This window comes from Mustelus asterias, chromosome 15 (assembly GCF_964213995.1).
Source record: "Mustelus asterias chromosome 15, sMusAst1.hap1.1, whole genome shotgun sequence".
NCBI lineage: Eukaryota > Metazoa > Chordata > Chondrichthyes > Carcharhiniformes > Triakidae > Mustelus > Mustelus asterias.
Window position 1 is genome coordinate 10,647,293 of NC_135815.1, and position 11,695 is coordinate 10,658,987.

Consider the following 11,695-nt stretch of genomic DNA (forward strand, 5'->3'; position numbering starts at 1 on the left):
AGGGGAGGAGGAAGTTAATCGTGGAATAGATAGGCCTCAAACATTGTGCATTTCCTGATGAAGCTTGAGATAGCGTCGGGGATGAGTAGGGGGATTGGCGCTGGGGGAAGGTGATCGTCGGGTAATAACGGAATAGGAGTCAAAATTACTGCCAGGATGTAATAAGAATCATCTAAGTTTTGGATAAAGAAATTGAGAAGTCACCTTGGCTCACCCTCCCACCCCAATTACAAGCAACATATTTCTTCCTCACAATTCCAAATGGTTAACACGTAACCTAATGTTCGCTCCAAAACAAATCGCAAGTGTTGAGTTTTTAAACAAAAAGTAACACATTAATCTTAAAATGTTATAGAATGATTTAAAATGGTCATTGAGCATGTTAGAAAGTCATAGCTACTAAAACAGATGGAATGACAAAATCAGCATAATTTTCATTTCTGTTCAGACTCCAACTGGCTATATCCAGTCGCCTGAAGTAAGATGAAAGTGAAACCATTGATCTCTAAATGACATTCTGGTTGTTGCGTCAGGAATTAGAATCTGCTGGCTAAAATTTAGGTTTGGTCACACAGCAGAGTTTACAAGTCCCCTCTCCCAGGATAACTCAGTAATAATGTAAACCCCTTGTGTTTTGAAGACTGAGAAAACTGAGGTTCACGCACCGGTCAAACAGTTACCAATTGCACTTAAACTTCCCATAAGGAAAATGTTTGTTGGTTTTGACTTAGCCCTGAGTTTACAGAGCTCATGTGATAGGATAGGGTGGGATGGAGAGGAAGGAATCTAAAGACTGGCAGAAGCTCTGTGCCTTCCTGTTTGATGAAGCATCATTCAGCAATATTTGTCAAATTATCCGCAAAAAGCCATCCCATGCCACTTGCCTAAGAATAGCACAGATACAAGGACATGATTCTAGAGTGAGATGGCGGAGGTAGGGGGGGGTTGGGATCTGGGCAGAAGAAAATGTAGGAAAGAGCGATAGAGGCGTACGGATTTCCAGCTAACATAAAGAGTGAGCATGGTCTGGCCAAAACTCAAATCCTGTTTACACTGGAAAGTAAAAGTACAGCTGGTATACATTCAACTCGAGGCCACTAATCACAAGTGCACAACACAGTGCTTTTTAAACAGGAAAACCTCATTTATAACGAAATAAAACATTAAGCTAACACAGGTTCAAGGGTCAAATATTCCCGGTGTAAACAGAGAAAAAAAGGTTGGGGCAAACAGCCCTATCCCTTGGTGAGAAATCGACATCATCTACCTGCAACTCCAAATGCCTCCACTCCTATCGTCCATTTCGAATGGCCTTCTCAGCTCATTTATTCTTCAATAACATTACCCTCCAAATGAAGAGGTTCCACATGCCTGCACCTTCTCCTCCCACTGTTCAAATTTCTACTGGAGCTCTGGGATTTTAGACACCAAACAAAATGCTTCACTGGGAAGTGAATGCCGAGGGGGGGAAAATGGATGGAATGGAATATCAGGAGAGATTGTACGACTGGGATCTGAATGCACTTCAACCAAAGGCAAGGTTACCCCTGCCCAGTGTTACTGGAGTTAATTTTAGGACGATTGCAAAAATAGTCAACCGCAAGCTTTTACATTGAGTACGCCAGGTACCGGGAGAAAGAAACTGCAGCCAAGCTACACGGCTTAACAATGGTGACGGCCGCTTAACTGACAAGATGCAGAGAAGAAAGTTACATCACGCCATCTCTTTTTAGTTAAAATAACCAAGAATCCAACCCACAAAGGTTACTGGACAAGATATGAAATTGGGAATCTGGAAATTCTGCCATAATTGTTCCAGATTGAAGAGATTAAACATCTGGGCCTTTTAACTAAGGTGAAGAATCGGATTAAGCCTAAGATGGGATGCAGTGCCTTATCTTGTCAGTTTGGATCTTAAGATAAAAGCAAAATACTGCAAATGCTGGAATCTGAAACAAAAACAGAAAAATGCTGGAAAATCTCAGCAGCTTGTGGGGACCATAAATTGGATTCAATTGGAATTTGAATTTGGTTTTTGGAGCAGGCAAGGAATAGATTCTAATTTACCCGGTCCACTCTGAACATTGCCTAAGTAACTTTAAGAATGGAGTATTCTTTAAAAATTAAATATCCTTAAAGTAAAGGTCTTTTTAATTCAATACAGGGATAGGCAAGTATCTATAAACTGATCCTGGATTATTGAGGAAAGAATTGGTTTAATGGAAAGTTGGAGCTAGACGGTCAACTTTTCTCTCAGTACCAGAGGGACTGATAAAAGAGAACAGGGGGGAACATCAGGAAATTATAATCAATTTCATTTATTTAGAAAAAATATTTATAAAACACTTTTCTTCAGTAACAAAAAAAACAATACAAACAACTCCAATAAGTTTTTGCACCTGTTTCTATAAATACGGTTATGTACAAAATAGACATAGAACTGAAGTGCCTTTTTTTTACATATTTACCAGAATTTTAAATTATGCGAAATTAACTTCAAGAACCATCGACTGCACAAATACGTTTGAAAAATATTTCAGCGCTTGAAACAATACTTTTTTTTGTTTTCCTCCTTCACTCGCTCCTGATCAATTGGAAAACATTTTCTGTCCCAAAAAAAAAGGCATCAGAGGCAGAATTTGCATCTCCAGTACAAGGACATTGTCTCATGCTGCTCCTGAGTTCACACTCAAGGCAGTGCAGGCTTTCCAGTCCGGCATTAACGCCCACATAGAGAATACAAGAAGCAACTGTTTTGTCTGTAGTGCAATGGACATTTCTTCTCTCAGAATAAAAGTCATGAAAAGGCAGTGCAACAGGTGTCCGTGAATTCCAGGTCCTTGCTTACTGTCTGTCCTTGGATTCTTCTTGCCAACTTCAGCAGAGAACCAGTTTAATCTGAGCAGCAGCTTACTGGAGCAAATCTCTTCTTGGCAAGGCAACTATACTTCCATCGTGGCACTTCCAGTTTACACCTATGGAGAGATCAGGCAGAGTTACTGTCAGCCTAAGGATTTGGGTACAGGAACTCTCCAAGCAAGGTCTGAGCTGAATAATGAGGGATTGCTACGACGAAAGGAACTTGTTACACTCCCGTGACATCCTCACATATTGAGAAGGGAAAGTGAGATTTAAAACAAAAGCAGTACGAACCTCAGTTGCTATTATACATTCATCCTTCTCTTCAGATATGACATACACTGACTGGTACTTGGTATCTTTTGAGGCAGAGTATGTGGACTCTGGCCGCTTTCTTTCTGAGGGTTCACTATTGGGTTGAAGGGAAAAATGAGAGAGTTAGGCTGGTAGGCAGTCAACGCAGATAAAGAAAAACAACATTCCGCATTGACAATATCACATCAATAGGAGGTTGATTGACTTAATTACCCATTATGCTGTGTAACACTTTTTTGCTCTGCTTCCAGGCTACTGGCATTTCCCCGCTCATTCTCGGCTTTAAGTAAATCTTCATTCTTTAACTCATGCACCAGATTATAATCCACGGAAGGATATTTGACGCTGTAGCCATTCCTCCCCGCAGAGCTGTCGCTTTGCAAGTCTACCTTCTTGTTGGTGTTTTTGATTTGGGTGGCAGCGATGATGCTGATGGAGATGTCCTTCTCGCGGTGGCAGTCGGTCAGGTTGTTCATTGTCTCTATCTCACTCTTGGAGATGTCTGGAGGCTGCTGTCGCCCCTTCTGCAACTTTACCCGCACACAGACCACCACTGCCGCACATCCCAGGAGCAGCATTAAGACCAGAATAACCCCGGCGCACACAGCAACCCATGGAAACTGCCCCTTGCTCTCAGCCTTCGTGTATTTATCCTTAACGTCTATGATGACGGTTTGACCCTGAGGCTGTTCTGGCAGCAGGAATTGGCAGTTTAGCCCACCGTATCCACGGGCGCACTGGCAGACATAGTGACTGTTCCTCTCGTGGCAGGTGGCACCGTTGTGGCAAGGGTTGTTCAGGCATTTACTGATGGAGATGCTGCAGTTCTTGCCGCTAAATCCAGGCAGGCAGGTGCAGGTGTGATCATTGACCCCGTCCTGGCATGTTCCGCCGTTAAGGCAGGGCATACTGGCACAGTTGTCCGTGTCGATGTCGCAGTGCCTTCCTGTGAAGCCTGCGCGGCACTGGCATATGTAGGAATTCCCAATATCGACACACTGGGCACCTGAACAAGAAGAGAGGAAAAATCTAACTTTAGCAAAGAGCGAGCTTCAGTTCTGCAATGGTGTGACATTTACAACAACAACTTGCACTCATGTAACACCTCTAATATAGTCAAATGTCCCGGGGCTCTTCACAGCAGTGAAACAGGTAAAATTTGACATTGAGGTTTTTTTTATTATTATTCATTTGTGGGACATGGGCATCACTGGCTGACCAGCATTTATAGGGGTGGCACGGCGGCACAGCGGTTAGCACTGTTGCCTCACAACGCCAGGGACCTGGGTTCAATTCCGGCCTTGGGTCACCATCTGTGTGGAGTCTGCACGTTCTCCCCATGTCTGTGTGGGTTTCCTCCGAGTGCTCTGGTTTCCTCCCACAGTTCAAAGATGTGTGGGTTAGGTTGATTGGCCATGCTAAATTGACCCTAGTGTCAGAGGGATTAGCAGAGTACGGGAATAGGACCTGGGTGGGATTGTGGTTGGTGCAGACTCGATGGGCCGAATGGCCTCTTTCTGCACTGTAGGGATTGTATTGCCCATTCCTAGAGCAGGTGGCCAAAGACATGGTCAAAGAGAAAGGTCTTAAGGGTGTGTCTTATAGGTAGAGAGAGAGGCAGAGAATCCCACAGCCTAGGACCTAGACTGCTGAATGTAGGACTGCCAATGGGAACATAGGTGCAGGGGTAGACCATTCAGCCCATCAACCATTCTCTGCCATTCAATACAATCATAGCGAATTTAAATCAGGGATGCCCAAGAGGCTAGAATTGGAGGAGGATGGAGGTCTTGGGAGAGGCAATGGCCTAGTAGTATTATCGTTAGACTATTAATTCAGAAACTCAGCTAATGTTCTGGAGACCCGGGTTCGAATCCCGCCATGGCAGATGGTGGAATTTGAATTCAATAAAAATATCTGGAATCAAGAATCTACTGATGACCATGAAACCATTGTCGATTGTCAGAAAAATTCATCTGATTCACTAATGACCATTAGGGAAGGAAATCTGCTGTCCTTATCCGGGGGGGAGGGGGGGGCGGTTTTCACAGTAACTAATTAATAAACTTTAAACACTTTTATATGTGACTCCAGAGCCACAGCAATGTGGTTGACTCTCAACTGTCCTCCAAGGGCACCTAGGGATGGGCAATAAATGCTGGCCCAGCCAGCGACGCCCGTGTCCCATGAATTAATTTTTTTAAATCTTAGAAGTTATTGGGCAGGAAGAAGTTACAAAGATGGTGCGAAGGGAGGGGGGATGGGGGGCGGGGGGGAGGGGGGGAGTTGTTGGAGTAAAGCCACTGAGGAATATACACAACCCTGGAGCTGACCTGAGTGTTTATGTTACAGCGTTGCTTACCGTTGGTGCATGGGTCAGAGCTGCAGTGATCAACTTTCTTCTCGCAGTTGAAGCCAGAGTAACTAGCCGGGCAATGGCAGCTGTAACCACCGGTAGGTTTGTCTGTACACCTTCCTCCATTAAAGCAGGGACCATCTGCACACGTCATGGCACTTAGTTCACAAGTCCGACCATGGAAGCCCGGTGGACAGGTACATGAGTAGTGATTCTCCAGATCCTAAGGCAAGAGTTCAGTCCATTGGTTAGCTACCCGGGCAGACTGGCCGTACATCGGGAAGAATCATATTGTATCTCTGACCGTTATCGTCAACGGTTCAGTCCCACTTACCGTGCAGGTCCCATCATTTTTACAGGGGTTGGCATCACACTCATTGATCTCAATTTCACAGTTGGAGCCCGTGTAGCCAGGGCGACAGGTGCAGGTGTAACTCCCCTGACCGGTATTGGTGCACGTTGCTCCATTCTTGCAAGGTTTATGATGAGTACAATAGTTCAAGTCTGGAGGACAAAGAGAAGGGGGGAAAAAAGTGAGGGGGAAGCAAAGGAAATTAGCCAGTGGCAAGAATAATAGAACGATGACAAAAATATCAGCCAAAATAAATGGCCTTTCTAAAAGGAGCAGGAAGGATATAACAGCTTACCCTGATTGCAAAAGAGACCACCCCATCCTTCCTGGCAGTTGCACTGCCAAGGCTGTTGGCACGTCCCATGAAGACAACCTGGGTAACGAATACATTCATCGCAGTAGCGCCCTTGCCATCCCACCCTACACCTGGAAATCAAACAGAAAGGGAAATGACTTAATACCTTTGGTCAACTTTGCCACCAAATAGATTTAAAACTTTGAAGAGAATTAAAAGCCTAAAAGCAATCAACAAGTCAGACATTTCTGCCACCGCCACAGCTTTGCCACCGCACTGTTGTGGTGATAATTACGCAAAGAAAGGACCCTGGCAGGGAATGAAATGCACCACTTAAAAAGCTGAATTAGAGATTTTTAAAACATAGCAGTCAGACAGCCCATCCTCTCTGGTCTGAGACTCCAAATAGGCTAATAGAAAAATTTGGACTCAAAACCATAAGATATAGGAGCAGAATTGGACCATTCAGTCCATCGGGTCTGCTCCACCTTTCAATCACGGCTGATAACTTTCTCAACTTCATTCTCCCTCCTTCTCCCCGCAACCTTTGACCCCCTTACCAATCAAGAACCTATCCACCTCTGTCTCAAATACATTCAAAAACCTGGCCCCCACAGCCCTCTGTGGCAATTAATTCCACAGATTCACCACCCTCTGGCTGAAGAAATTCCTCATCTCAGTTCTAAAGGGTCATCCTTTTACTCTGAGGCTGTGCCCTCGGATCCGAGTCTCTCCTACAAGCTTCATTGCAGTGTTAATGTAAGCGTACTTGCGACATTAATACATAAACTTAAACTTAATGGACTTGTCCAACAGTTTGACAGTAAAGGTACTCAAAGCGCTGGTCTGGGTGGTCCGAATCAGCTGCGGCAATACTGCTGCTTTAACCCAATAGTTCGGAGTGAAGAGTTAAAAGTTGGTTTCATGATAATAGGGTGGCACGGTGGTACAGTGGTTAGTACAGCGCCAGGGACCCGGGTTCGATTCCCAGCTTGGGTCACTGTCTGTGCGGAGACTGCACATTCTCCCCATGTCTGCGTGGGTTTCCTCCAGGTGCTCCGGTTTCCTCCCACAGTCTGAAAGACGTGCTGGTTAAGTGCATTGGCCATGCTAAATTCTCCTTCAGTGTACCCGAACAGGCACCGCAGTGTGGCGCCTAGGGGATTTTCACAGTAACTTCATTGCAGTGTTAATATAAGTCTGCTTGTGACAATAATAAATAAACTTAATGCCAGTTTGGAGAACATTTAAAATAATATCTATGTTTTTTTCAGGGGGGGGGGGAGGAGGCTAATACAGTGAAGTCATTTGCAACATAATGCGACCACAAAATAGTTTCTGAAAGTGGAAAAACGTTCACCAGAGAAAAGGAGAATCCCAATAATTTCTCTGTCCCCCTCCTCTGATGTCCAGTGGGAGAACAGAACAGAGACGCCAGCAAAAGTTTCTGAGGCCAATAGAGGGCGCGCCTGAGCAACAGAAAGATAGTAAACTGCTTTAATTGGTTCAGCCACTCATTTAACTTGGTAATTATAGTAAATTTGCTTCCCAGTGGGGCACTGTAAACTTAAGTTAACAGCCGTGTTTTCCTTTGGCTATACGATCCCCAAAGACTTGAAGTTTCCCAGGCTTCCAAAATGTACCTAACAGCCACCAGGAGATGGGTAGCTTTGAACTCTGCAAGCCGCCTTCCATTCCCACGCACCTTCAGATAGAGATCATTTACCCACTCTTTTATGTACTGTTAACCAACAGGAAAAAAAGGAGAGAGGCTCTCATTACTTACTTGCATTCCCCAGGCCTGTCGCAGTACCCGTGTTGGTCATCACAGCCAGGGAGACAGATAGCTGGAGAGGAATGGAAAGTTAAGATTTACTTAACAATATCTATTGTCTAAATCACGTCAACTCAGTTAAGATTTGACAAATGCAGAACTTTCTTCCAAATGGGAGTGAGATAAAGTTTTACGAGTGCATATGATTAGTTTTATTTGGAGGGGGGGCTGAAAGTGATAAGTAAGATTTGCTTTTCAATAAAGATTTTGCTTAACACACACAAAAGGGGGGGGGTGTACAAAGCCTTTATTTTTTTGCTATTCCCCACCCCCTTTCTTCTCTCTATCTTTTCAGTGTTGGTCAGAAGTCCTTTTTTTTGCCCAACTCCACCCCTTCATATCTAGCTGTGTGTGTGTGTGTGTGTGTGTGTGTAGATAAGGACAGACAGCTGGCTTGCAGGCTAGCTCTACAGAGACAGCTGCTCCATTGTCCTGCTGCCTCTCAGCCTCAGAACGCAGCTGCCCGTGGACCTGCGAGCACTCAACAATGCGCACCACCCGCCAATCCACACCACTGACCCACCTCCCGCCCAATTCTAACGGCACCCCACAGGAGATGGCCCAATGAGGGAGACAGGAAGGAGGGGGGGGGGGGGGGCTTAGAATTAAAGGCTGCTCACCCCACTGCCATTTACCCTAGCCCCTTAGGAACCAAAGTTGAACACATCGACATGACAACAGAGGGGACATATGTACAGACTTGACTCAAACTAACCCCAACTCTTTTCTTTTAATCTAATAAATCATTTTAAAGAAAAACATCCCTTTTAAATGGTGCCCACTGTACAGTTAAAGCCCAGCACATTTCTACAGGGGAGGATGGACACTCACATTCAGTGCAGTAGGGTCCCTCCCAGCCTGGGTTACACAACTTCTCCCCCTTCTCGCCGCAGCTAAAGTGGCCGAAGGCATCGTCCCTGGGCCGGCAGAAGACGGAGCAGCCTTCCCCGTAGTAATGCTCGTCGCACACGAAGCGGTAGGAGTACTTGAGCTCGGTCCTGCTACTGATGTGCACATCCTGGGACCATTCCTCCCCCACGGTGAGGTGCCGCTGTGTGGCCAGGCGGCTGATGAGGCGGTCGGGGTTATCTGGATGTCAGGAGACACACACAGAGAGTTAGAGAAAGATTTGAAGAAAGTCTCTATCAAAGCAGAGAGGGGTTAAAATGGGGTGGAGACAGAGAGGAGAAGGTTACCTGTACTCAGGTCATCAGTAGGTTCCGCATGCAAGGCTTCAATGATGAGGGAGAAGGTCCCCTGTTTAAAAAAAAGGTTAAAGTCTCTTAAATCCAGCCAAATAAATAAGGTGAAAATAATAGAGGTTATGTTAACTGACACACACACACACACACTATCCCTGCAGCCGCTGTGATGCTAAGGTTAAGGAGGGGGGTGGAGGGGAGGGGGGTGGGGGAGTGTACTCCTAGTCTTACTGTAGGATATTGGCAGAGATTGCAGTTATCATCTGTCTTCACGCTTAATTTCAATGCATTCACACACAACTTTGTCAAGTGAAGCCGTTTGGAATGTCACGCTGGGTTGAAAATTACCAGTTAGGTTCTGTGAACTTTCCCACATCATTAAGCGTTGTTGTTGTTGTTTGTGTGTGTGTGTGTGTGTGCCTAGGCTTTAACTCCCTCGAAGGGTTTAAACACCAGCCCTCAACATCACCGGCCCTCCCTCCCCCATACACCGCCACTAAAGCACACACAAAACCCAAGACAAGCACAGCTCACCGGCCAGGTGAAGGCGAAGGGGAACCTCATGGGGTTGCCGAAGGTTTCCGCGTCGGGGATGGAGAAGGAGTTGGAGCCCAGCACGGGGGTGAGGGCGCTGCCGTAAGTGCAGGGCGGCTCCGGGGAGATGTTCGCCTGGTAGTGCTTGAGACACACGCGGAAGAAGGTCTTACATTCGCAGGGCAGACCGTAGTTGGATGCTGAGCCGCCTTTGCAGCAATTCACGTTGCCACTCAGCCCCTTTCGGTTGTTAAACTCCTGTAACTTCAACTCGAAGACACCAGAGGAAAAGACCTGTTCGACCAAACACACACAAAACACATGTAAATAATACAGATACAATGAGGAGGCAGAGAGATAGAGGGGAGGGGGATGGAAGACAGAGAGAGAAAGGACACAGTTGGAATCATAATGCAGCCAGAATAAGTGCACATTTTAGAAGCAGAAATCACAGCTCAGCTTACCTGGTGCAGGACTGCAAGCTGGGTGAGGAACAGACAGAATTTTGGCCCTGCCATTGCCGTGGGGGGGAGGAGGGGTGGGGGTGGCAGTATTCTCACTGAGCCTTGCGCTGGATTGAAGATTCCGAGCCAAACCTCGCTGCTCCCAACTCCACTCAGTGTGTCTCTGTTTTTTTGCTCTCTCGGCTTCTTTGGTTGCTCCCCGTCCGCAGAGAACCGCCCTTCCTCCGGTGACTGACAGCTCCTTTTCAGATGAGGGTCGCTTGCCTGGGAGAGGTTGCAAGTAGCGGAGAGGGATCGATGGATGGGTAGATAGTGTGTGGGATCACTGGGCTCTGTGTCGCCCCCTCTCCCTCCTTCTCTGTCGTGCGGGCAGTTTAGTTCTTCCTCTCTCGCAGTGCCAGATGCTTTGGGAGAGGTCGGGGGGGGGGTGCGGGGGGTTAATTCCAAACAGAAACTCGTAAACGATCCCAGGATTTTATGTATAAATATATAGGGGCGCGGACCAGCAATTCCTCCTCTGACCTTTTTTTTTTGGTTTGGTTTAAACTGGCCGTTCAGGGAGGGCGGGAACTCTGATGTTTGTAGAAAAGTCAGATCCTGTCTGTTGTTCCTTTTGCTTTTGTCCTCTGGGTTTGTTTTATCTTGTTGCTTTCTCTCTCGCACACACACACACATAGACACACACACACGCGCGCGTTCTCTAATTCGCTTCCACTGGGTCCTTAGAGCACTCAAACTTCTGATGCACCGGGTGCCTCGCTTGCCTTTTATATACAACAGCGACTCTGCCTCGCTAATGACATGCAGATTGCTTGACCCGCGGTCTGGCGAGTTGGCACAAAAGAAGCTATTTCACCCTCCTCAATACATCGCCAAATAATCACTGAACTGTAAAATGGGCAATGCACCCGGTACACACACACACAAAACCCATTTAAATTCCAGCAAATATATATATATAAATAACCACCCCTCCCACACACACACACACACACATACACTTTTGATTAACCATGTATTAGTTAACATGGAATAGCAACACACAAACTACAGGAAGACTTGTCCTGACTTTTTTTTCCCGCGAGTTTTATTTTTATTTTGTCAACAGTAATTTTGAGGGGGGGGGGGTGGTTGGTGTTTGTGGGAGGAGGGGGCAACTTGAAGTCATCCGACAAAAAGTTGTGATTTTGTGGATTTTTGTGTGTGTGTTTTTCTCCAAAGCTGTGCTTTTTTTTGGGAAAAAAAAGTTGGTGGGTGTGTGTCGTTCGCGTGGCTGTCATTACGGCAGTTGATATTGTTCAGCTCAAGGCGGCTCATTGTGCCCTCTCAGCTGTATGTTAATACTCGCAAGCACCTGCTCCCTACAATGGAACAGCTCCCCTTGGCGCACGCAGCCTTTCCCTCACTGCAACAATGTCTGCGCCCTGGGCCGGCACTGAATCCAGCACACACACACTCACACTCACACACACACACTCACACAC

General features: G+C 46.2%; 1 protein-coding gene across 1 annotated transcript; it reads right to left on the reverse strand.

The window, feature by feature from the left end:
- Nucleotides 1-2,298: 2,298 nt before the first annotated feature.
- dldh (dihydrolipoamide dehydrogenase) lies at nt 2,299-10,265 on the reverse strand. Its single transcript, XM_078230642.1, has 11 exons — nt 10,212-10,265; nt 9,748-10,041; nt 9,208-9,268; nt 8,843-9,100; nt 7,964-8,024; nt 6,178-6,308; nt 5,865-6,034; nt 5,537-5,753; nt 3,388-4,180; nt 3,154-3,268; nt 2,299-2,975 (listed from the first exon to the last, which is right to left on the reverse strand). Exons 1-11 carry the CDS (start codon nt 10,263-10,265, stop codon nt 2,970-2,972), a joined length of 2,160 nt encoding a protein of 719 aa, XP_078086768.1. The 3' UTR covers nt 2,299-2,969.
- Between the last annotated feature and the right edge of the window lie 1,430 nt (nt 10,266-11,695).